General features: G+C 44.8%; 2 protein-coding genes across 2 annotated transcripts in view; one reads left to right on the forward strand and one right to left on the reverse strand.

Moving 5' to 3' along the window:
- The window catches only part of LOC144166950 (uncharacterized), a 65,123-nt gene that overhangs the window by 23,650 nt on the left and 17,920 nt on the right, over positions 1 to 23,553 (reverse strand). The window lies entirely within an intron of this gene.
- On the forward strand, positions 16,435 to 20,119 carry LOC144166973 (uncharacterized). Its single transcript, XM_077696403.1, has one exon. The coding sequence runs from the start codon at positions 16,825 to 16,827 to the stop codon at positions 18,892 to 18,894; it is 2,070 nt and encodes a 689-aa protein (XP_077552529.1). The 5' UTR covers positions 16,435 to 16,824; the 3' UTR covers positions 18,895 to 20,119.

A 23,553-nucleotide genomic window follows, 5' to 3' on the forward strand; every position in this document is an offset into this window, starting at 1 on the left:
GAAAATACACACGTAGAAGAAAAACTACGCGACTTGCTAGTTGAGCCGAGAAATAACCCGGCCTCTTTTACGTAGGTGGTGCTTCTCCAGGGAAGCTATTGTACTTTTATCGCTATACTGTGCGTGCATGTTTGGGGAATATACGTGTCCTGGTTAATCAAGGTAACATTTTTGCCTTTCAATATGCGGAATTCACAAATATCGTTCCGGAACCGCCTTGCCCAAACTTTTCGTGTGCACTGAGCGAGGCATATATCTCTGCTATCCCGTCATGTCAAACATAGATCTCGATATTGCACTGCCAGCCCACGTGTCCCGACATTTTTATTATTAGTAATACTACATGTTTTCAGTATATCCTACTAAGCCCTGATTTACAAAAAAGTACCGGGTTGCGTGAGTTCAACGTGCATTGCTGATAATATATAATATATGCATGTTTTATTCAATAAAGAATAGGTAAAAGACTTTAGCTAAAAAATGATGTCAGATGATCGTTCGAAACCCTAGTGAAAATCTTTCAGCTGGTCTTAACTGGGATCAACTGGTCCCAGTGGGGAATTAACTGGTCCCAGTGGGGAACTAACTGGTCCCAGTTGGGATGCAATTGGTCCCAGTTGGTAGGCGACTGGTCCCAGTTGGGAAGCTGAAAGGGGGCAACTGGTCCCAGTTGGGAGGCGACTGGTCCTAGTTGGGAAGTTGAACTGGGACAACCTGTCCCAGTTGGGAGGCATGGTCCCAACTGGGAATCTGAAAGGGGCCAACTTGTCCCAGTTGGACTTAAGCTGGTCTCATGTGGTAGGCATGCTTATCGAATGTAGAATCAATGTATAATGTTACAGATCATTGTTTCCTCTGAATTTGCGCAAGCTTTTACAAAGCAGCTTTTAACCCGAGGTACCCTTAATTAACAAAATGAGACGTCGTAAAATTGCCGTTCTCGCGCACCGGCGGGTGGCCCGAACTCTCTCACCGTTTCCTGCCGTTGCGTATTATTTTCTCCTCCCTCGGCTTTGTAAATTATCATCCCTCTTAACTTCTCCTCCTGTGTCCTCATCCATTACCTACTTTTCTTCCAGCACAACTCCGCAACACCCAGTCGACGCGTATGATGTAGGGGCGCGCTGGCGATCGAGACGGCCGTCCTTAGGGCCGCGAGAGGGACGGTCGCGACGGCGAAGGACGGTCTCGCGAGCTCGGTAGCTGAGAGGCGCGCTGCAGGGATTTAGAGTTTCGGATAGTGGGGAGATTTCACGACGCCTGCGACGCGCCAGAAAATTTTTTTTCTTGATGTGCGGGAAAGCAAATTAGGCAAGAGCGCTTTTACCGAGCATGCAAGCGAATACAAGCATAATCGCGAGGAACGCCAGCTGGAAACAGGTAGCAGACAAAAGTGCAGATGTCGCGGCCACAATTGCCGTGGCAGAAAAACCCCGTCATTAAGACTGCCTTCAACGTGTGATTTTTATGAACTACATTTATGAGTATGGAGGAAAATCTTTTCTTTCCGTCATGTTTATGAGCCACAGTAGCGTCCATTTTGATACGCCACTACGATGTTGAGTTAGCCGTTTTAGAGGCGTTCAATCATCGTGTATCCAAGTAACAAACTGGTGTACAATTTATATTTAAAAAAAACCTAAAAAATATTGCATTCTGTAATTTTTGACATTTTGTTGGGCTAATTAAATGTTAAATGACACATTTATTCAAAATTTTAGTCGTGCGGTTTCTGTAGTTTCGTACAAAGGCAAATGGCGCCGTACAGGTAAAACGTGATCGCAGTAATCGTGGTAACGCTACTGTTCTCTGATAGCCTACGTTTAAATATTTCGTGTGAGCACTATAGATTATATGCACAAGCTCTATAACAAGCAAGTTGTGCTTGAGGCCTCAAGGATTTTTCCCCAGCAAGGTGCAGCTACCGCAAGTTGAATAAGACTGAGGGACAAAGGATTTTGCCTCGGCTGGACTCTTGACAGTGCAGGTACGTGTCTCTGTTTTTTCTTTTTTTGTGTGCGTGACTATCTTGAACTTGCCATTTAAGTGGTACTTGCTGCTTGAACTTTAGTTCTACAAATATACTGTGCTCAACAAACGTGTTTTCTACGCGCTTTCGTTCTTAATTGCACCGGCGACCGCTCATGAAGTTGACTTAAATTTTACTTTATTTTGATTTTATTTTCGCAAACCACACGTCCTAGGTATGTTTTTTTGACGCTGTATCTAAAGGTACGTCGGACTTACGCCGATCCTAGAATCTAACGATACGTCGGACGTACGCTGACCCATAAAATCTTACGATACGTCGGACGTGCGCGATACCCAGAGGGCAAAGAAAAGTACGGCGGGCTTGGCCTGTGGATGCCAGCACAGGCCTGTCGCACGCACTCGCAGGCGTGTTCTGATTCGCATATACTAATTTTTGCTGTCGTACGATGCAACACGCCTTTACATGCCTCCGCTGACTTGGAAAGACTGCGCACTACGGAGAAGCTTTGTGGTTTTCTCTGTAAATGCAAATCAGCTGCCACGCAGAAAGAGCCTCCCGTGTGATCCCATGCGATTTACACCTTACGGAATTACCGTATTGCAGGGGTGCCAGATATAGAACAGGTAGTACATTCCCATACACGGAGATTTGTGGCATGATTGTCCATCTTGTTGGGCTTCTCTTAGCAGCGCAATTCCGCATGGATTCGCGGCGACAAGGTACCGCCTCAACGTTCTGAACAAAAGTCCTAGGTTCAAATCCCTAGCAGAATGACTGGCTGGATTCCCGAATTTTAAACTGTTTTGTTCTTGCTGTGTGGACTATAACTCAATAATACCAATCCCCATCAGCCATCAAAAATCAAGTGATTGTTGCAGTGCTTCGTGTTATGAAAGCAGCATGACACATAGCACTGCAGTCCATCTTGTAAAATGACAGAAAAAGGTGCAGCAATGTTGGTTGTCTCAAAAAATTGGGGGGAGGAGGACTCAAACCTAGGACTTTCATTCAGAAGCTCGAGGTGATATCAGTACCTCGTCGACACGAAGTGACGCAGAATCGCGCTGCTAAAAGATGCCCAACGTGATGAACAAGCGTGCGACCGATGTCCCGTTCAGAATTTATTCTACATTAGGCACCCCTGCATTATGGTAATCTCGTCCAGTGTAAATCGCATCAGATCACATGGGGGGCTCTTCCTCCATGGCACCAGACTTACATTTACAAAGGGAACCAGAAAGCTTCTCTGCAGTGCACAGTCATTTTAAGTCAGCTGACAAATGTAAAGGCCCTCTGCATTGTGCAACAGCAAAAATTGGTACGTGTGGCTCAGAGAACACCTTGGATGTGCCCGACAAGCCTGTACTGGCCAAGCCCGCTATACTTTTCTTTAGCCTCTGGGTATTGGGTACGTCCGACGTATGTTTAGATTCAGACATCAGGGTACGTCCAACGTACTTTTAGACAAAGCGTTTTTTTTTTTACACGTGCCTTGCAGCAGAGAGCACAGACCCTATCAAGCGCCTATTGTGGTTCATTGGATCACGGTCCTCAGCACTACCATAATATTCGAAAAACTAAATTTATTTTAATAATAAACTAAGGAGGCACATTTTTTAAAGCTTGCCTGTTCTGTGCATAAAAAAGTATTGCTGTTCTACATCAAAAATAACTCCTGCTTTCGGCTTTCAAGGTTGCCTTAATTTATTAATTTTGCATCACGTGCAAGTTGTGGTTAGGTCAAACTGAATGCAATGAATGGTGTGTTTTTATCTTCTAGGTGGGGTTGATGTGTGGATGTGGCACAATGAAACAATGTCCTAGAACGCCTTGCTTGTGCACCTATCAGTACAAGAAACAAAAACGGCTGACCTGCCCTGGTAGCGCTTATTGCGGTTAGGGTAAAGTTTTTGTGGAGGACTCGTCTAGGTCACCACTATTCTAAGGAGTTTATGGCCAGTTCGTCAAATGGCGTTTAATCATGAGTCGCTTGGTTTACTCATAGGCCAGTTTACACAAAAACGAAAGTTTTTCGTAGCTGCGGGGAAATAAATTTTCTGATGTTTCTTATATTATTTTAGAAGTGGACATCAAAGAAATATAGAGGGCTTGGATAAGGTGCACATAACTCAAGAGAAGGAAGCAAGCAGGGACATGGCAGCACAAAAAGTAACGTCTGGTTAGAGGGATTATTAACCTGAACTCCACTTCCAATTGCTGTCACCGGATTCTGTTTCGAGGCCTTCATGAGGGCAGGAAGTCTTACACTTCGTAATTTTTCTCCTTTCAGCTATACATCTCACACTTTTCAGCGATGTTTGCTGGTTACAGTGAACAAAAGTAACGTGATGCAGGCCTTAAAGGCTTTTTTCTCCTACCCGGTAATCAGGAGCTGATAAGTAATGCTAATGACCAGTGTTGTGGGCCTAAAATCGTTTCTTTTCAATCAGACGGAGGAATTCTGAATTTGCTAATGCTTTAGCAGCTAGGTCTCTGTCTGTGCCACATAAAAGCGTGGTGTTTTTTGTGTATGATAGTAATTTTGGTTCACATGGATTTAATAATCACCATGCAGCTATGCATTTGCAAAAGGAAATTCCAACACTTGTGTAGGGGTTCAGTAATTGACACTGTGTGAAGCCTTTCAGCAAAGGGAGGGTCAATGGGGTTTGAACCGTGTGTGTGTGTGTACACACACACAAGTTTACAGTAATGAAACTGTGTGCTTGGGAGGTGCATGCCAAAGAGGTCGCATTGAAAACTAAAAATATTCATGGCATTGTTAAAGCGCCTCTACTTCTATGGTCACCTTGCATTGTAATTTTGTCAGAGCAATTACTGGTTGTCGTGCTGCATATCTAAATTGCCAAATTACACATTTTCAGAGACCGGAGCCTAGGTGGCGGATGCTGAGAACAAGTGCAAGCCATTCTTCCACCTCACCCTCGCCTGCTGATACGGGGACACCATCGAAGCAGAGTGAAAAAATCGTTGTGAGCCAAGGAAGCAATGAGGAGGAACTATATTGATGCAGTTTTAATAAATGACACCAAAGAAGCTCTGCTGCCTTGTGCCATTTGTTGGTGCTACCTGGTTGCGCAGTCAGGTGCAGTTGGGAGAAATGTCCCGCTGCAGATGATTGTGGAACGGGGAGTGCCGGAGATCAGCTGCAAGTGGAGTAGGTGAGAATGGCCGCAACTGGTCCTAGTTGGGACCAGTTGCGCCCATTCCCAGCTATTCCACTTGCAGCTGGTCCCAACTGGGACCAGTTTCAACTGGTCCCAACTGGGATTTATTGCAACTGGGACCAGCTGCAACTGGTCCCAACTGGGATTCCCAGCTGGTCCCAGTTGGGACCAGTTGCAACTGGTCCCAACTGGGAATTGTTCCATAACCCAGTTTAACTGGGACCAGTTGGATTCCCAGTTGAACATTTTCACTAGGGAAATGACTTGCAGGCGAACTCTGGGAAATCATTTACATTTGACCGCATTTTTAACAGCACTGAAGACGGGGACACAGGAAGGGCTGTGTATCGTCCAGAGACAGATTATCCCGGCTTTTCTTACTGCTGCCCTCCTCAACTTACAGGAAGTCACAAAAAATTATTCACAAACTGATTAGAAATCGGGCTTTGCGACACGGTGCTCACGCATTTTTTTTAATACAACACCGCGGCTCGCTCATTGTGCGTGCCAAACGACTTTTGACTGACGTAAAACACACATATGTTTCACCATGCGTCTTAATTCCTGTACATGCATGTTTGTAAATGGTTGTTTTGATCTTGAAAACGGTGAGGTGTGAACACGAAGCGCTTTTGCACTGATTGAACTCATTCACAACATAAAGAACCGTCGATTTTGCCACTCGCAACTAATCAAGGAATCAATTTAACTTTACCGTCACCAGGGGCAGTGGCCTTACAAACGGCTGAATGTGATGTACGTCGGGGAGGCGGTGCTAAATGCGGGGAAAATTGCATGTGTGCACATTAAAAGAATGTTTGGCGTGGCTTTGAAAGGCTATCACATGTGTTGAGCCCAACGTGGCCTCATTAATCTGCTTTATTCTACAATTAAATGAGACATCTACAAGTTAACATTAATCGGAAGTGGTTGCCTTACGGGCAGCGCTTGTAACGAACCGAGAAGCGCCAATCCTTCGTTCGACGGCTTTCCGTCATCCTCAACGCCTCAATCGTGTCCTCGATCCCTTGGCTACCTAATGTCCGGGCAGACGCACGTGCGGGTGCTCGCTTAGCTGCTTGGCCTGTTTTGTTGTTCCTGGGAAAACGCGGGGGGCGAGTGGTCGCTGACCCTCGCCAACACCACCTAGACTTTGTTGTTGCTGCGACACAACGCGACATCACGGCGAGCTCCGCGTACGTATGCTGCCTGCCCGGCGGAAGGTGCATCGCGAAAGGGCGCGAAAGGGCGAGGAGGCGCGGACATGTCGAAGGCAGGCCAGCGGAACTAATCCCCTGGCATGGAGGAAAGAATGTCCCCTGGCCTGCCTTCGCCATGTCCGCGCCTCCTCGCCCTTCCTCCGCACCCTTTCACGCGCGCAGGCCCAGACGGGTCCCCGTCAACCCGGTAGACGGGCTGCCAGAACTCTCCAATGGCTTTCAACGTCGCATAATTCCTTTGCTGCTGTGCGAACGTTGGCTGTGCGTTTGGATGCAATACGTCGGAAGGGAATGCGCGTTGGTATTTCGCCCTGTATAAAAGTTTTATTTCTAGAAATGATAAACTGTTGTAATCTCATACACAAGAAGAAATTGGCTCGGCCACAGCTCTGTTGCTTGCAATTAGGAAAAAAAAAAAAAAAAACTAGTTGCATCAAGAGCTTCACGCATGCACATATGGGCAGTAGAAAAAAAATAATTACGTGTGCATATGTACACAATAAGAAGATGTCCCCCACATTTTTCTTTTTATATATCGTCTCAAATAAAATGTTTCTCAGCACGCACCATCACTACTCGTGACGCAGCCTTAGAGCAAAATATTGTAAAAATACATGCATGTTTCTCGTGGAAACTGCGCAGCCGTACGCAGGTAATGCGTATGGCGGCCACTGACGGTTCGAGGTTTTTGTCCTCCAGAAATGAGCAAGTTGACGAAACTATCGTGCAGCCTACCTTACTAAATTCGTCATTAATCTATCAAACTAACATGAGCTGTTTCGCAACTTCCATGTTCCCAAACGCATGCAGCAATGTTTGACGGCCTCGCTTGGGCATTTTTTCTCTGCCACGAGGTGCGCGTGGCTTCATTATTATTAGCTGATCCACATAAACAATATATTTTTACCTGAGCATCCCTCTACCTAAAAATTTATTTGCCAACATTTATTTTCGCTTTAATAAAATCAGCGCTAAATTTGTACAACGCTCAAGGAATATGTTACTTTCATATTCATACGTTTCAGGGTTTACGTGACACAAGACAAACAAAATATTCTGTGCCTTCAGACTTCCACAAAGAGGCAGTCGCTGTGTCCGCAGCTGTTTGTATTTAGTGTGCCTTGAATTTGTACAACCGACGTCCTGCTTGCTGCGTATTGTTCTAGCTGCCACGTTGAATGTTGGAAGACAGATTGTTTAAGTAAAGTAGTTCATAGAATAGCAAAATACCAGGAGTGCTCGATAGATATAGCATTTACAGGAGTGATGTAACAATTAAGTGCGATATCTTAGAAGCTGCTTGTCCTATGAAATCTGATTTTCCTTAGCATCACACATTCCTTGATCCACAAAAATTGCAGTAAGAAAGCTCAGTAATGAAATCTGGCGTACTAACCACACAGCATGCATATTTAGCTGTCAGTGATTTTTTAGCAAAAAAAAAAAAAAAAAGCAAGCGGGGTGCAAGCATCATACGATTTCCGTCACAACTACCAACGGGATTACCGGCTCGTCTGACAGAACCTTCTTTCTAGATGAAAGGAATTCTAGAGGACAGTTTTGCGGGCTGTAGCTGTGCGCCAAACTTCTCTTGATTTTGCACACTATTCACTGAATTAACTGGAAGGGCTAAAGTAAAAGTTTTCTCCATTGCAGAATGCTATGCTAGCTGTTTCTTCCTTAACATTTTATTTTCATGAAACTAGGCCTACAAATTATCGGTGATTATCCACGCACAGCCGTGAGTCACGCGTTTTGTGCGCCTCCATCGATCGCTTGAAATCACACTACTTTCCCGGTGGCGATTTTGTTAGACGACGTTATTTATTTTGAAACAATTTAGTAACGTTGTAGGACCCTATTCCGCCGAGAACTGGAGTTGGTGAGAACGATCATCATCAAATGCCCAGTTTGGATATGGATATGCGCTCTCGCGCAGCTAGGTGTCGTCTGCTATCTCTCTATAGGTGGCGAGGGCGCAGCACGCGAGCCAGCGCCTAGAACAGAGGGTTGGTGCAAAAACGACCTGACCCCGGCTACCCGCACATGACGTAACGCACGAATACCTTTCCAATTACAAAAGCGCGAACCGATTTTTAACGCCAGCACGCCTCCCCGCGTTGAGCCTGTTGAGCCCTTGCCCATCCTTCTCACAAACAGGCAGTTTGTTTATATAAATACTAGAGATATGACTCAAACCAAATCAACAACGAAACTAAAACCGCGCGTATTTAGTAGCGCGAGCTACCTTTCAAATTCGTTGGCGTTGTTTTGTGCGTTTGTCCATTGGCTACATAACTAGCACTACCAATAAATGATAAAATCTCGTTTCGGTAGACTCCCTGTTCTCCTCCTCCCTCCTCCATCCTCCCTGTTCTGTGACTGCTCTGCGCACGTCGTCGAGGTCGGTCAAACTTAAATCGAATGCCTACTTGATTCCAATTTGTCACTGCGCGAACTTACTCCGTCGCGAGCAGGCTTTATTTGCGAGTGAGCGTTACTTAATTGATAACTTTACTTGTAGTAGCCTTCCAATACCTGTTGCCCAGCGGCGGAGGGCAAGTACTTGCCGCCATGCTTTCGAAGTATAAGCGCTACCTCGAGGAGGATGTGCCTGTGCACGAAAGAACTGCAAATAGGCGACGAAGAATAGAAAGTTGTGCTGATGGGGCCTCGACAAGCTGGGCCACTGATGACAACAGCTGCAGCCGGCAGCGCGGTGACGTTTCTGGAGAAAACGGCGTGCAAGAAATTTGCTCTCAACAGGTAAATTTCATTATTATTATTATTACTATTATTACTACTATACTATTACGTGCAAGTGTCAGTAATGTTCATTTAAGGCCCACTTTGAAAAATCCTGAGCTCGCGCGCACCACATGCAGAGTAAGATAATCACAAGCGAAGAAGCGATGGAAACGAAAAAAGAAAAAAAAGGAGAAAAGAAAGAAAAAAGGAAAATGAGTGAGCGAAAAAAAAAAAAGTAACAGGAAAAGGCAGTGGACATTCAGGCAAATGTACAGTTGTGGTGACACTCCTCGCCGCAGACTCCCAGAGAAGCAGTCCGGCATTCGATTTTCCCATGTATCCTTCGGGGAATCCTCGGACTCCCGCGGACTATCCGCGGTGAGTCGGAGAGTGTAGATCGAAGAGCCCCAGTTACTTCGCCGCGACTTTAACCGCCTCCCAAATATGTGAAAATTGGAGAGGTAGAGTTCCTCACTGGGGTTTTTGTGCCTTATAACCCTAGTGCTCTACCCGCCGCGGTGGCTCACTGGCTTAGGCGTTGCGCTGCCGAGCACGGGGCCGCGGGTTCGATTCCCGGCCGCGCCGGCCGCTTCCACTGATGGAGGCGGAAAACAAAAATGCCCGTGTGTACGAGATTTTGGCGCACATTATATATCCTCAGGTGGTGAAAATTAATCCGGAGCTTTCCGCTACGGCGCGCCTCATCGCTTGCGTTGCGTCGGCGCATTAAAAATCCCCATATCAATCAATCAGTCAACCCATGTTCACTGTGCACATGAGCCCCATTGCCAATGGCTACGGGACGCATGGTGTAATGGTCTCATGGTGTAATATTAATAAAATTCATCATTCCACAGCTTCACTTCAGTAAGGTGCTGGTCATTCCTCAGTTAATGAGGCACTCATGATGATGTCAAGATGTATGTTGTGTGTATAGGGGCCGGGCAGCTGGACGGGTGGCACCACCACTCGGCACTCTCTTCATTAGTGGAATGAGTTGGTGCATTGGACTACACAGCCTCCCGTGGTTTTTGCCATGTTTGCTTCGGTGCTTTGAATGTTTCGGTGGTATTGTGAGCGGATATGTGTGGTAAAACAAAGTCTAGACAGGTGTGTTGGGTTCTTAGATGCAGTAACGGCTACGTAAACTTGTCGGACGCTTCAAAAGTTGGGTGTGGGCTACAACGACGAGTGCTTTTTGCAGCGTTCTACTCTTGGCTCTACCCTATCTGGGTATGAATAAAACTATATATTCATTTCTTCTTAAATGCACTAATGGCTAAGCAAACTTAATGTACGCTTCTAAGGTTGGCAATGGGCTATGTTGATGTCAGCGCATTTTGCAGTGCTCTGCGCTTGGCTTTAGGAATAAAACTATTAATATTAATTTCTACCACTTTAAATTATTTCACTGGTTTCAATGACTACAGTTTTCATGCCAGCCTTAACGATAGGATATCTTGATACGTGTGCTTTGAAGAGAAAGGCCCTTATGCACAAGATTGATTATTGTGTAGCCGTGGAAACGTCGCGGCAGGTCACACTTTCTTTCTGTAACCGTGAGCTTTGTGCCTTCGGTTTTGGTGAGTGACACTGTGACAGCATGGGAGCCTGAGAGCCGAAGCGGAACTCCCACGTTTGTACTGGTTATTTTATAAAGAGCCAAAGTTATTCAACCACCCAACTTGTAAACCTCGACCGCAGCATCCCTGCATACAGAGGGTAGAGGGCTCAGATAAAGCTGTGTTTGGGGAACTTTGGGGTGTATGTACTTATGTAGACAAATTTTTTGCTGGACTGGGCATACATCACATTTTGCAATGAAGGGAATGTCGAGCTGATGAACTCTCATTCTATCACACTAGGTTCAACCAAACTGCCCCTTGGTACTGAGTACGCCTGATATCAGGCACATCAGGGAAGAGGAGGAAGAGTCAACACATGAAGAGGTAAGATTATGACCTCTGAGGCAACTAAGGCATTTTATGGGGCTCAAGTTTGTCCGCCCCCTTTGGCCATCCCCTGTGCTCTTTCAACCAACCGGTAGAGATAAATGTGTTTCGGGCTATTAATTTGCCATTTTTCAAATACAGTACATGTGAATGTTGTTATAATGTGTAGATAAACTGGGTTTTCATTTTTGGGACAAAATGACAAATATGTTTGTGGATTTAACAAATTGCATGTGAATTAGTTAAGACGAACAAATACCCCTCCCCCATGTTCATATGCTTTGAAATTTTCGATTTGAGATAATACGAGTCAACGGTTTTGGCAGGCGTGTGTAGATTGAGTAAGCTCTCTCTGTTGGAGCCAATGACAAAGAAAAGAACAAAAGTTGGTTTGCATTGCATTTTTTTTGGACAACGGAATAGAGACCCCTCCTCTACCCCTGCCTCCCAGTTATTAACTCATTTTACTCCTTGCTATGCTGTGATAAAGGTTTACAAATCATAAAAAGTTCACTGCATTTAGGAAGCACACAAACACTGCGCTTCGGTCAGTAGCTGAGTAATTGATTCTGCCAGCATTTACTTTAAATAAACTACACATTGGCAGCAGTGTGGCTACCCGCTGTGGTGGCTCAGTGGCTATGGCGTTGTGCTGCTGAGCATGAGGATGCGGGTTCGATTCCCGGCCGCGACGGCCGCTTTTCTGATGGAGGCGAAAAGCAAGATTTCGGCGCACGTTAAAGATCCCAAGGTGGTCAAAATTAATCCCGAGCCCTCCACTACTGTGCGCCTCATCGCTTGCGTTGCATCGGCGCGTTAAACCCTACAATCAATCAATCAATCAATCAGTGGTGTGGCTAATGAAACTGTGTACTTTGGGCAGGGATAGCGGAATGAAAGTCATTGCATGGTTATGTTACCTTCAAAAAGAAGGTAACAAGCTGATAAGCTCTGTTTATCAAAATAGGTGGAACTGGACGACTCCTCGAGCTCGGAACTGAGTACAGATGAGGACCAGCCTTTCGTGGAAGAGCTAAGAAATCCCCAGGTGAGGTTTCAGCCTTTGAGGCTTGTAATACTGACACAAATTTAGCAAATTTCGTCATGAGTTTGAATGAAAACTAAGGAAAGAAAATTCTTCTACCAAAGGTTTTAATGGTACTTTTGTTATGTTTCATTGTCTCCCGCTTTTATCAGGACTGACAATAGTTTGCCCTGAACGGCTAGTTAGTATAAGAGCGGCCTTATTAAAGCCCTCGGAACATCTTGCTCCATTTGTTATTTTATTAGTGTAGTCTTGATTGTGTCATGCTATCACTGGTGTTGTGAATCTGGGCAACTTTTGGTGCAAAAGTACATTTTTGTAGGCTGCTGTGGCCAGTAAAGGACAGGCTTACAAACTGTCTGGTACCGAGTCAGGTACTGAGTCAGTCTTAGCACCATAAGGACATGCTGCATACTGCTTGAATGGGTCTGACATCTGGTACGCCTGATTAACATGGCCACACTCAGTGTCTACATTACAATGTTTGCATCACCTGTTAGTGCAGTGTCTACTGTACAGGGAGTATTAAAAGAAATGCGAACAGAGCGCACAGCCTCCAACGCATGCTGCACCATCTGGCTGCAAAGTCAGTAAACTGTGCGCATGCGCACTTCTTTGAGAGGCGCCTTTTCACGCTGCGTCGCCGCTGAGCACGATGATCTTTGAAGGGCATCATACTAGTTGCAATCAGCCTGCTGCACGCTTGTCTCCCGAATGTAGTAGATAACAGTATGCTCAGTGGCGACAGAGCAAGAAAATACACCTCCAAATAAATGGGCGCCGTCGCTTTTGTATCAAGCATTTCCCCTAAGAGTAGGCCACACTCTCAAACGCCCTGAAAGAACCGCGCATGCGCGCAGTTTACTGACTGCAGCCGGCATGTGTCGGAGGCTGTGCGCTCTGGTGTTCGTATTTCTTTTCATCCCCCCTGTACATGGGCAGCTTTGTACAGGCAGGTATAACCATGTGCACTGTAACTGTGGTTGCTTCAAATTGATTCGATTGCTTTATGCCAGTTCTAAATAAATCGGCAAGCTTTGTAAATGAAGCTTGCCGATGTATTTTACACTGACATGCAATTTTTGGGACATAACCTAGGAGCCTAAAGTAAGATCATAATGAATGAACACATTTACTGCAGCAACCTGCTTTATCAAAAATAGGAATAAAACCATATTTTACAGGTCTTATTTATCACATCATCAGAGTATTGATGCCCACTGCAGAATTAAGGTGTGTCCATACCTCTAGCTGGTCCTATTCTGTGATTTGAATCCGTGCGTTTCCCTGGAGGTTTTGTAAAGCCTTCTCCAATTTTTCACCTCATTTTGTTAGGGCACTCTAGGGGTCCTTTCTGTTCGCTATATCAAGGGTTCAAGGATTGGCCCAGCTCTTTCTTAAGGGGCTTAGCCTGTGAAAAATCATTGTTGTTAGGTGCACAAAATAAGCATCACTGCCAAGAGTAAATAAAAAATGGTTGCGGCTTAGTCTGGTTGAGACTTTATTTCGCTTGGTTAGCGTTTGATATAGCTCTATTGCCGACCACGGCCCAAAGACTTTCGGTCATGTGGAACGCTCACAGAAGGAGGCCTGGCCTCACTTTTATTCTCGGCGAACGCGGCGTTTCTCTTTCACGGCGAACACGGCACAAGATGAGTCACATCTTCCGAGACGCCCCAGGGGAGCATGTGTTGGAGGCTGCGGGTTTCTTCGGCTGTCCGCTGCGTCGCCGCCGTGATAGCAGTGGCTGAGATGTGAGCAGAACGACTTAAAATAGGGCCTTGTGCACAGCGCCGACAGTGGGCCTGGCAAATCGCGTGATGCGCTTCGAGGGGTGTGTTGCCGGGGGCGTGTCTCCGGTCAAAAGGTTAACTCCGCGATACCACTGGACGAAAGTAGTGAAGCTTTGCTTTAAAATACACTTCAGTTCAAATGGGACACTGCTCTCTAAAGTAAGAGACATGTGGGATAGCACTATGCTACCTTCGCACGTTGTCAGCGGGAGATTAAGAGTTAGCCTAGTGCGTGCCACGTGACAGGTGAACGTGACAGCACATGAGTACAAGCAAATGAGCCAAAAGAACTTGATTTTGGGTAATCTAACGTGCAGTGTCGCCAGTCTGCCTATCAAAGTAATTAGTGCCAAAGACAAAGAAATTAAGGTAGAGTTGCAAGCACGATAGCGCTAAAGGGGAACAAATAAAGCTTCCACCTTAAAGGGCATAAGCAAAAAGTGCCCTGAAAATAATTTTAGCTCCTTATTTGCACTAGAATGTCTTACCGAAGTTTGCTCTCTAACCTATGGCGTTTGTTTCCTATCTCAAAAACATTACTCTTATCATCCTTTTCATAGCTTACGCAGTTAACCTAAGCTTTTTTTCGAGGTGCTAAGCAAGATGTCAAGCTTCAGCAGAGTCATTTAGCACTGGAGTACACCATTCTTTGTAGTAAAAAAAAGTAGAGAGACATTTACCAAATGCAACCCACCCTATACTAGTTCTGCACCTTATTTCTTTCTCATAGTAAGGACCAAAGCTGAGAACTCGCCCAGAATAGGTACATTCATCGATCTGCTTTTTATTACTTAGGCTGAAGGCCTCATTCACTTCTGGACTTCCTAACATTTTTGTTTCTGCATATTTATCTAATTTTATGGATAATATTTTTTAGTGCACTCGGTGTGAAACCAGTTTTTCAAAGTTGGAGACAATTAAACCGCGATTCAATTGTTTCCCTGCACTGAGTGGTAGTTGAATATGCTTGCTAGTCGTTACTGCACAAGCATTATTAAACAAGCGCTCGTCCTCTGTAGTTCCTCCCTTTGTCCTGGGTTTTCCTGCGCTTTCAGTCACTATGCCTCCATGTCTCCTAATTAAAGTTCTGGGAGTAATACAAATAAGGAACCTCAGTACTGACCTTGACTGAGAGTATTTATACCTTGTTTTCAGGCATTTAACACTATTCCCCTTGGTAAATTGCAAAAATTTTCCCTTTTCATGTTTGCCGTCCCTGTGGTTGCAAATGATTTCAATTCCTAATTAGGTATTTTTCCTTCTAAGCTGTTTTTCACCTGGTGTGATAAAAAAAACTAATTAAAAGCAAATGAGTCAAGGAATGCAAACAACAAAGGTAAATTTACACGCTAAAGCTTGGAAATTGTATGGCCATGCCTACCAGGCAACTGGATCTGTGATGTCACTAGTCATGTGGTTGGAAAACTTAGGCAATCAATTATTAATGCTCTGCTTTATTATGTATTCAAACAAAAAATTCAATGTGCATTGAACTGTTGAAAGTTCCTGACTTTTGGTCCAGTAGTGCCAGTGATTTGCTGATTTGTGTTGTTTCGTAGCACAAGGGCTACTTGGCCAAAGAGTGCCAAGAAAAAAAAAAGGAACGACTGTTAGTACCATCAGCCGACAGTGTCATATAAAAGGCATGCATTTTGAAAGTCTTTTAAATCATAGGAGCTATGCTTGACTTAAATATTTCAAAAATTTCAGATCTATACAGGTTGTTTAAGCAGACTTTCATACTAGGTAATCGAAGGCAAATTTATTCATTTTATTTTTGAAAGGGGCTGTGAAAACAAAATGAATCTTTGGTCGTTCAAAAGAGTGCCTCATTAAAACAACTCTGGCCCACTTTTAACACAGACTTTGCTATAATAAGCTTAACAATGAGGAAAATACAGAATAAACATGCGACACCTTAGCTACGTTTTTAAACTGCACTTATGATGTATTATGGGCAGCTCATTGCAATTGTCTGAGGCCGGGAAAATCCAATGTAACTTAAACAGGCATTATAAGCTTGCAGAACAAGCTATTTGGGCTTAAATTAAATTTAGTGCCAATTTTTTTATAGCAGTAAGAATGGTGAGGTAAATAATGAAAATTATTAACAGTAAACATACAAACATCAGTGCAGACTGTGTGCACTATGCTAATTGAAGCTGCACAACCATCAGGTGCATTTGGCTTGTCTCACCTGACACTGGCCAACTGGCATAAGCGATGTCACCACTTACGTGGCCCTGTTTGTCGATCATGCCCAAGTTTTCACGAGTGATTACTATCAACCATAAGAACAGCGGTTCATAAGTGGTATTGTCACACCATCTATGAAGGCAGACAGGAAACAAGGCAACCATTTAGATGCTTTACCATTCTCGGTGGCCGTAGTCAACATACTAATGTTTGCATAAAGCACATTCTCTGAATAAGTCATAGGTAATGCCACGAAAGACACAATTTAGCGGGAAAATAGAAATTTCAGCCTAATGTCGTAGTGAAGAAAGCATTGTTTGTTGCCGGGCAAGCATTGAGGGCATTATGAAACTCCAGATCTTTCAGATAAAACAAACGTGCTTTATTTTCATGGCCTCTTTAAAACGAGTGGAGAGTCACTAAACTAACAGGTTTTACTTTTATCATACTAGGAAGAAGTCCTAAGGGTCTCATCTGCAGCACTTGGTGTGGACACCGGAGCTTCTGAAGAGACGGGAGGTGACCAAGTAAGTATTATGAAGAGCTGGCTGGATGTTTTTTGCCATGGGCAGAATTTTTGTGTGCAGTTTATGTGACTTGCCTTATTCTTCTTTTAGGACCAAGATTCTGATGAAGGTGCAGAAAATGCTCCGTTTCCCGAAAAAGCACTGCAGGTGTCAGCTGTGCTCATGTCCTATGTGATGCGTCACAGAATTAGCGACGAGGGCACCACAGACTTGCTCAACATGCTGAATGCGATTGACCCAGGCATAGCACCACGATCAAAGTACCTGCTGAAGAAGGCTTTGGGTGCTGATGTGCGAGAACCCGAAAAGCATTTTTACTGCTTGTATTGTAAGGGGTACCTGGGGCAAGAAACCTGCACGAAGCAGGTTTTCTGTGAAAACTGCAATCGGGATGTAGATCTTGCCTTCTGTTCGTTTTTTTTAGTGATGCCTCTCAAAGAGCAGTTACAAAGGATTCTTGCTCAGAAAAACCTGAAGTGGCTTCCACAAAGAGCTCGAGGAGACACAATCCAGGATGTGTTTGATGGCATTGAGCATGCGAGATTGTGTGCAGATTTTTCAGATGACGACATATCTCTCATTTGGAACACAGATGGGATAAGAGTGTTTGAAAAATCGACATTTGAGATTTGGCCGGTTCAGTGTCAGATAGCTCAACTGGAACCTGCTGCACGTAAGCAGAACATGCTGATGCCTGCCCTGTGGTTTGGTTTTTCCAAACCAAACATGACTGCACTCCTAACGCCTTTCACAGAAGAACTTCAGCAGCTTTCCACTGGTTTCTCCTGTATGAAAGATGGAAAGGAGGTTAATGTGAGAGTTTTTGCTGCCGCATGCTCAGTGGATGCAGCAGCTTGTTCTGCAGTCCGAAACTGTAAAAAGTTTAATGCTTTTCAGGGCTGTAGTTGGTGTTACCATCGGGGGGGAAAGTCGTACGAGTTCTTGGACACTGCCCCAGAGCGTCGAACGGCTCGCAAACATGTAGCAGATGCCATTAAGGGCACACTTACTGCACCTTGTAAAGGAGTGACTGGTCCCTGCCTTGCCATGACCCTTCCCCGTTTTGACGTGGTTGATGGGTTTATCCCCGACTACCAGCATTGTGCCTGCCTGGGAGTGATGCGGCAACTGCTCAAGCTGTGGCTTAAGAGTAAATACCATAAGTGTGACTGGTATATTGGCACACGTACGGAAGAGCTTAATAGCTTGCTGCTGGCAATAACTCCTCCAACGGAAATTACCCGCACCCCAAGAAAGTTTGAGGACATGTTGTATTGGAAGGCGTCGGAGATGCGGGCCCTGTTGCTGTTTTATGGCTATGTTGTTTTGAAGCCAGTCTTGCCGCTCGTGTACTTCAAACATTTTACTCTTTTCTCTTATGGTGTGTACCTGCTCCTGAAAGCAGAGATCACCCAGCAGGACATACGAGAAGCACGGGCCCTATTGGAGAAGTTTGTGGTGCAAATGGGCGTACTGTACACAGCCAGAAATGTGTCATATAATGTACACCAGCTGCTCCACCTGGCAGACTCGGTGGAAACCTGGGGCCCGTTGTGGGCTACCTCATGCTTTCCCTTTGAGGGACGAAATGCAGTTCTGCTGGGCTATTTTTCGGGAACGCAGCACGTTGGAGAGCAGATTGCTCGCACTTTCGTTTGGTGGCAGCACCTGTGTCTCTGGGCCGACAAAATCGAGGAGGAAGAAGAAAGGTCCTTCTTTGAGAGGATGGTTGGCCGGCAAACGATTGGCAGGACTGGTGTTGTGCTCCCTGGGGACGTAGTTGGTTACCAGCGTCAGAGTTGTTCTAGCCCAGATATTAGGCTTGAAGTTGCTCTGGAGAACCACCTGGGGCTCCTACCAACACAGATAACATACTACAGTAGATTCCAGTGCAATGGCATTTTGTGGCACTCTGAAACATACAACATGCCCAAGAGGGTCAATTGTGTTGCTGAGCTCGAGGATGGCACAGTTGGAGTTATACAAGCTCTGGCTTCCTTTCGGAGCACACCACAGCTCTTGGTGCTAGTAGAGAAGCTGGAGCTGGTGCGCACGGTTCCATTCAGAGACCTGCAACTGGGAATTTCTTTTCTAGCTGTGCGAGAAAGGAGGCGAACAGCCGTCATAGTGGCATGTAGTCCCAGTGCCTTGAAGAAAAAATGTGTTGCCATGGAGTGTACTCCTGAAAGTTTTCTAATTGTTGCCCTGCCCAATCAAGTTGAGCGGGATTAGGATTGGGTAGTTGTAATTGGGGAGTTTAACGGGCCGAAGTTACACCCGGGCTACAAGGCACGCATAGTGGAGGGCTTCGGATTAACTTTGACCACCTGGGGATCGTGAACGAGCGCTGAAATATCAACACACAGGCATCTTTGCTTTTCGCTTCCATCAGGAAGGGGCCACCACTGCTGGAAATTGAACCCGCATTCTTGGGCTCAGCAGCACAACACGTTAGCCACTGAGCCATTGCAGCAGGTGGCGGGACTAACCCTTTCCGGTCCAAAACTTTTACCCACTTTCCCGCCGCTCCGGTCTGAAACTGTTTTGCAAGTTTCCGGCGCCACAAAGAAAAACACAAACTGCGCAAGAAAAACTCAGGAGATTTATTTTTCCCTTGCATTCTGTGCTTGCAACTTCTTTACCTATATTTGGGCAGTGTGTGAAACTGATCGAAGCATTCTCCTGGGTGGGTGCAGGCCAGGGGTTTTACTGCAGCTTTTGCAGAAAAAGTTTCCCTCCTGCCTCCTTTTGTTTTGCTATCACTACAAACAGCACAGTCCCTGCTACTTCCGCCTGGACTCATTATGTGTTAAGTTTAAAAGTGTTTAGGTTTAGTTAAGTTAAGTTTAAGTTTAAGTGTGTTAAACACTAGCTGCTTGCCTGGTACAGCTGGTTAACCACTTGTAGAAAGTGCATGGGCACATTTTGTCACCTCTCTTCACCTTATAAGCATATGTACAGAGGGCATGGGCATATTTTTTTCTTTTTTGTTACATATTTTTTCACTTTGGCTTAAGTCATGTACCTATGTAGTAAGATGTCCTATGATCTGGGTTGATAGGTACCATCTCTCAATTATCTTTGCCAGTGTGATTCAAGCAATACTGCTGTTGTGGTGTCAAAAAGTTTAAGTTGTTTTTGATAAAGTAAGTTTTCTGTTTTCATTTTCTTTTTCATTTCAGGTTTCCTAATACCTTGCACTGCCTAAAATTGTTATTGTCAGTTTGTCATGTTAAGGTGCCCGTTTGGCAGTCTCTGTTGACTATTAACAGTGAAAAAGCACTGTGAACATATTGATCATCATTTATGTTTTCTTTCTCTTCGACCCCCAAAATCTGTTTTGTGGCATCACTCCGAATGTAAGTCTTGGTGATCACGTCTCAGACGGGGTTCAGTTCTTTTCTGGGGCACTTTTGCTCTTTATCTAAACCAAGCCTTATTCTGCTCCTCGATCCTGTGGTCAGTCATAATAATCTTGCCATATGTGTCTACATCTAGCACAATGCTACAATTTTCTTGCTCTAGATATATTGCACTTGAGCCATTTGGTCTCTTCAACATCTTATTTATTCCTTTGCAGATGTAGTTACACTCCTGAACTTGGGTACATGAACATAGCTATTGTGCATGCTCTGCCTTTGTGATTGTAAATTGTCAACTTTCCCATTGCATATATTCACAATTATTTTCATCCTTCCAATCCATATTGCGCATTAGGAGAAAACAGTTTCATCATCATCATGCCTGGATGTTGGAGTTTCTAATTGTGCTAGTTTTAAAATAACTTTTTTTAGATCAGCTACAACTACTGCTGTCCTATCATTGATGCACTGATATGTCTCCCGTTGCTGTCTCTTGAAAAATCATACACCAAGATCTTTCAAAGAGACATGGTGAGGTCAAGATATATACGCAGTGTTTAATGCCTATGTTCCTTTTTGACACTTCTTATCTGTCTGGTGTATGGATTTTTTAGTTTCTGTATGAATATTCGCAAACTAGAACTTTCTGTATATATTTGAAATAGCATTGCTCTGGACAACAATTTATGTTTGCCTTTTTTGTTTTTGTTGCGCAGTGTGATGTTGGAATTGTGTCTATGAAACCTTGTATATTGTGTAGCAGTTGTAGTGCTGCACCAGAGTAGTCAAAACGTAGTAAAACAGTGAACATATGTGTTGGAATATTGTATTGTATAAACATCTAATTTTTATAACTTGTGATGCTTTTGGTTATTGCCAAAAATGACTGACATTTTGGCCTGTGTCGGTTGTATTTCAGTTTCACTTATTTCCTGGCTTCTTTTAATAAAATTGGCAAAGGATGCCGTGATCCCTGCTATTTGCTCATTATGCTTTGAATGGACGAGGTCAGTATCATGTTGTTTGATGTTAAAGTATTACATGCCCATCATGTGGAATTATGGTGTCCGGTAGTGGTGTTAACCAAAATATGGGGATTTAAATGGCTGACATAAAGAAAATAGGTGGACTTTAGTCTGCAATTCAAACACGTGTCCTATGAAATGACTTCGACTCTCATCCTTTGCGTGATACCCAATCCTTAGTTTTAACGGGCAAAAGGTTGCATGCGTTGGGGCCTGCAAGTGCAGAAGTAGCGACATTTTGCCGACAGTATCTGTAGGGCTTAGGGATGCAGCCAAGCAGGGGCATGGTTTAAACTCCCCCTCCCCCAACCAAAACTTTTTTCCAGGTAGCCCGTAAGTGCTCACATTCTTTTCTACAAAATACCCCCCCCCCTTGCCCTTTTGAAGAAATTTTTGGCTACAGCCACAGTATGGCTTACAAGTGCAAGGAAGAAAAAAAACTGCAAAGGGGTAAGATCATAAGTATGGTAAGGAGACTAATCAGTCGCATCACTGGACGCCAACAGGGTGGACATGGTAATTATAGAAGCAGCAAAGCACATTTATTCTACAGTTGCAAATTGTAGGGCAAACGAGTGAACACATGGTCAAGCCGTCAGTTACAATAACGGAATAAAATGAACCCACGAATAGGATAACGGCGATGGTAATGTGAGGACACAATTGCATTGCTAGACTCAATTATGTAGTGCTGTGTGCTGCAACGAACCTCGAAGTGTCTGCTCTGACAGCAGCCCATGTGGTTGCCCGGAGAAGTACGCTTCAGAAGAATATGCAAGGAAACAGAAAAGTGCCGTACATAAATCGGAAAGGTAGCTGCTCGCTGCTGCTAGAGAGAGAGAAACAACATCTTTATTTCCGGCAAGTTGTGACGCGGCCTAAACGTCACGTTGGCGGGCCGCTCGGCTTCAGCTGCCTACTCGCACCGCCCCTTCGCAGGGCTGCGCTTTCGGCCTCTGTCGCTCGAGGGCCACCAACGTCTGCTGGACGAACTCGTGCTGGGCGTCGTAGTCAACCTTTGCCACCGCCTTTTCCAGGCTCGGTGGCAACGCGTCCGTAGTCCATTCGCTCACTTTGCAGTTCCACAGTATGTGCGCCATGGTCGCCCGGCCCTTGCCGCACATCGCGCACACATCACTCGCGTACACCTCAGGGCACACGTGTTTTGCAACCACCGGTGTCCATACTGCTCGGGTCTGTAGTTGACGTAGCGTCGTCGCCTCCTGCCTCGTGAGTTTTTGGTGGGGCGGCGGGTACACTCGCCTGCCCTCCTGGTACCACTCCAACACCTCCCGGTAGGAGGTGATCGGCAGCACCTCGTCGCGGTCTTCGTCTTCCGCATGTCGGGGGCTCGGGCACGCGTCGCGACTTGTGAGCGCACGCGCCGCCCGGTCCGCTCCCTCATTGCGGTTCTCTCCGGTGCTCACCGGCCCCATGTGGGCCGGGAATTACTTCACGGTGACCGGCATCGTTCTGTGTCTTAGCGCCCCGCACACCCTGGCTGCTGCTAAAATCACCCCAAGCTGGTACCACTGCAACTCTTACACAAAGCCTACCTGCACGACGTTTATTTTCGTGGTAATGAAGACGCAACAAATGATGACATGATCATAACAGACCTACCAAGCGATATCAGGGGTCCCATAGCTTGAAATCAAATGTCATTCTCTTGCGTTTCCACAGGCAAGGAGCCCTAAGTGTCTGAATTCTTTTTAAAAACGTTTAATAAATGTAAACTGATTACTATTTTGGATTCTTATGCAGGACTAATAAACTGAACTTTAAAAAAAATTGGTGTGCTTGGTGATTCAATAACTAAAATATTTCAACCAAAATATTTCTGCATGAATTTGCTTTTCAGTGATCATGAAAGCAGAAGAGCCTAAGACAAAAAACATTTGGGCTACTAACAGCATATAGTATGCTGTTGGACATTCAACGAAATGCTGTACTGTACACATTTCAAGGAGTCGTATATTTCTGGTGGTAGGGTTTCTGCAAAGTTTGCAGAAATCCGTGCTTTGCGCCTTGCTTTATGTTGCGTTGGTGTTGCCATGCTTGAGCCATTTGAATTCTCAGAATTATGACCCCTGTGTAAAATACCCCCCCCCCCCTTATATCCTGTTCCGCACTGTTCATGCTGGTTTGTTTTACTTACGAGAGGCAACAAAAGCAGTTACAGAGGTACTTGAGAAAAGGCATGTGGCTCGAAACATTTACATCGACAGCTGAAATAGGCATATGAATGATAAATGGTACAACTTTCCATGATGTGAATTCATGATGTGAATGTTAGTGTTAGTGCAATTAGTGCCGAAAATAACGACTGCTGATTGGCCTTCACAAAGCTGCGAGGCTTGATTCAAAAGAAGTTTGTTCACTCTCCAGCAGAAATTATTTATGATGCATTTTAGTGCATTTAAAATATATTTAAGACACACTTTTTCGAAAACACTTTTAATATATTGGTAATGTATTTGTAGTACAATAAGTTGATGCTGGTG

The sequence above is a fragment of the Haemaphysalis longicornis genome, unplaced genomic scaffold (assembly GCF_048455015.1).
Source record: "Haemaphysalis longicornis isolate Haplotype H1 unplaced genomic scaffold, Haemaphysalis longicornis Haplotype H1 scaffold_2, whole genome shotgun sequence".
NCBI lineage: Eukaryota > Metazoa > Arthropoda > Arachnida > Ixodida > Ixodidae > Haemaphysalis > Haemaphysalis longicornis.

Coding starts and splice junctions, on each gene's coding strand:
- LOC144166973 (XM_077696403.1), top strand. CDS start 16,825: ATGTCCTATGTGATGCGTCACAGAATTAGCGACGAGGGCACCACAGAC.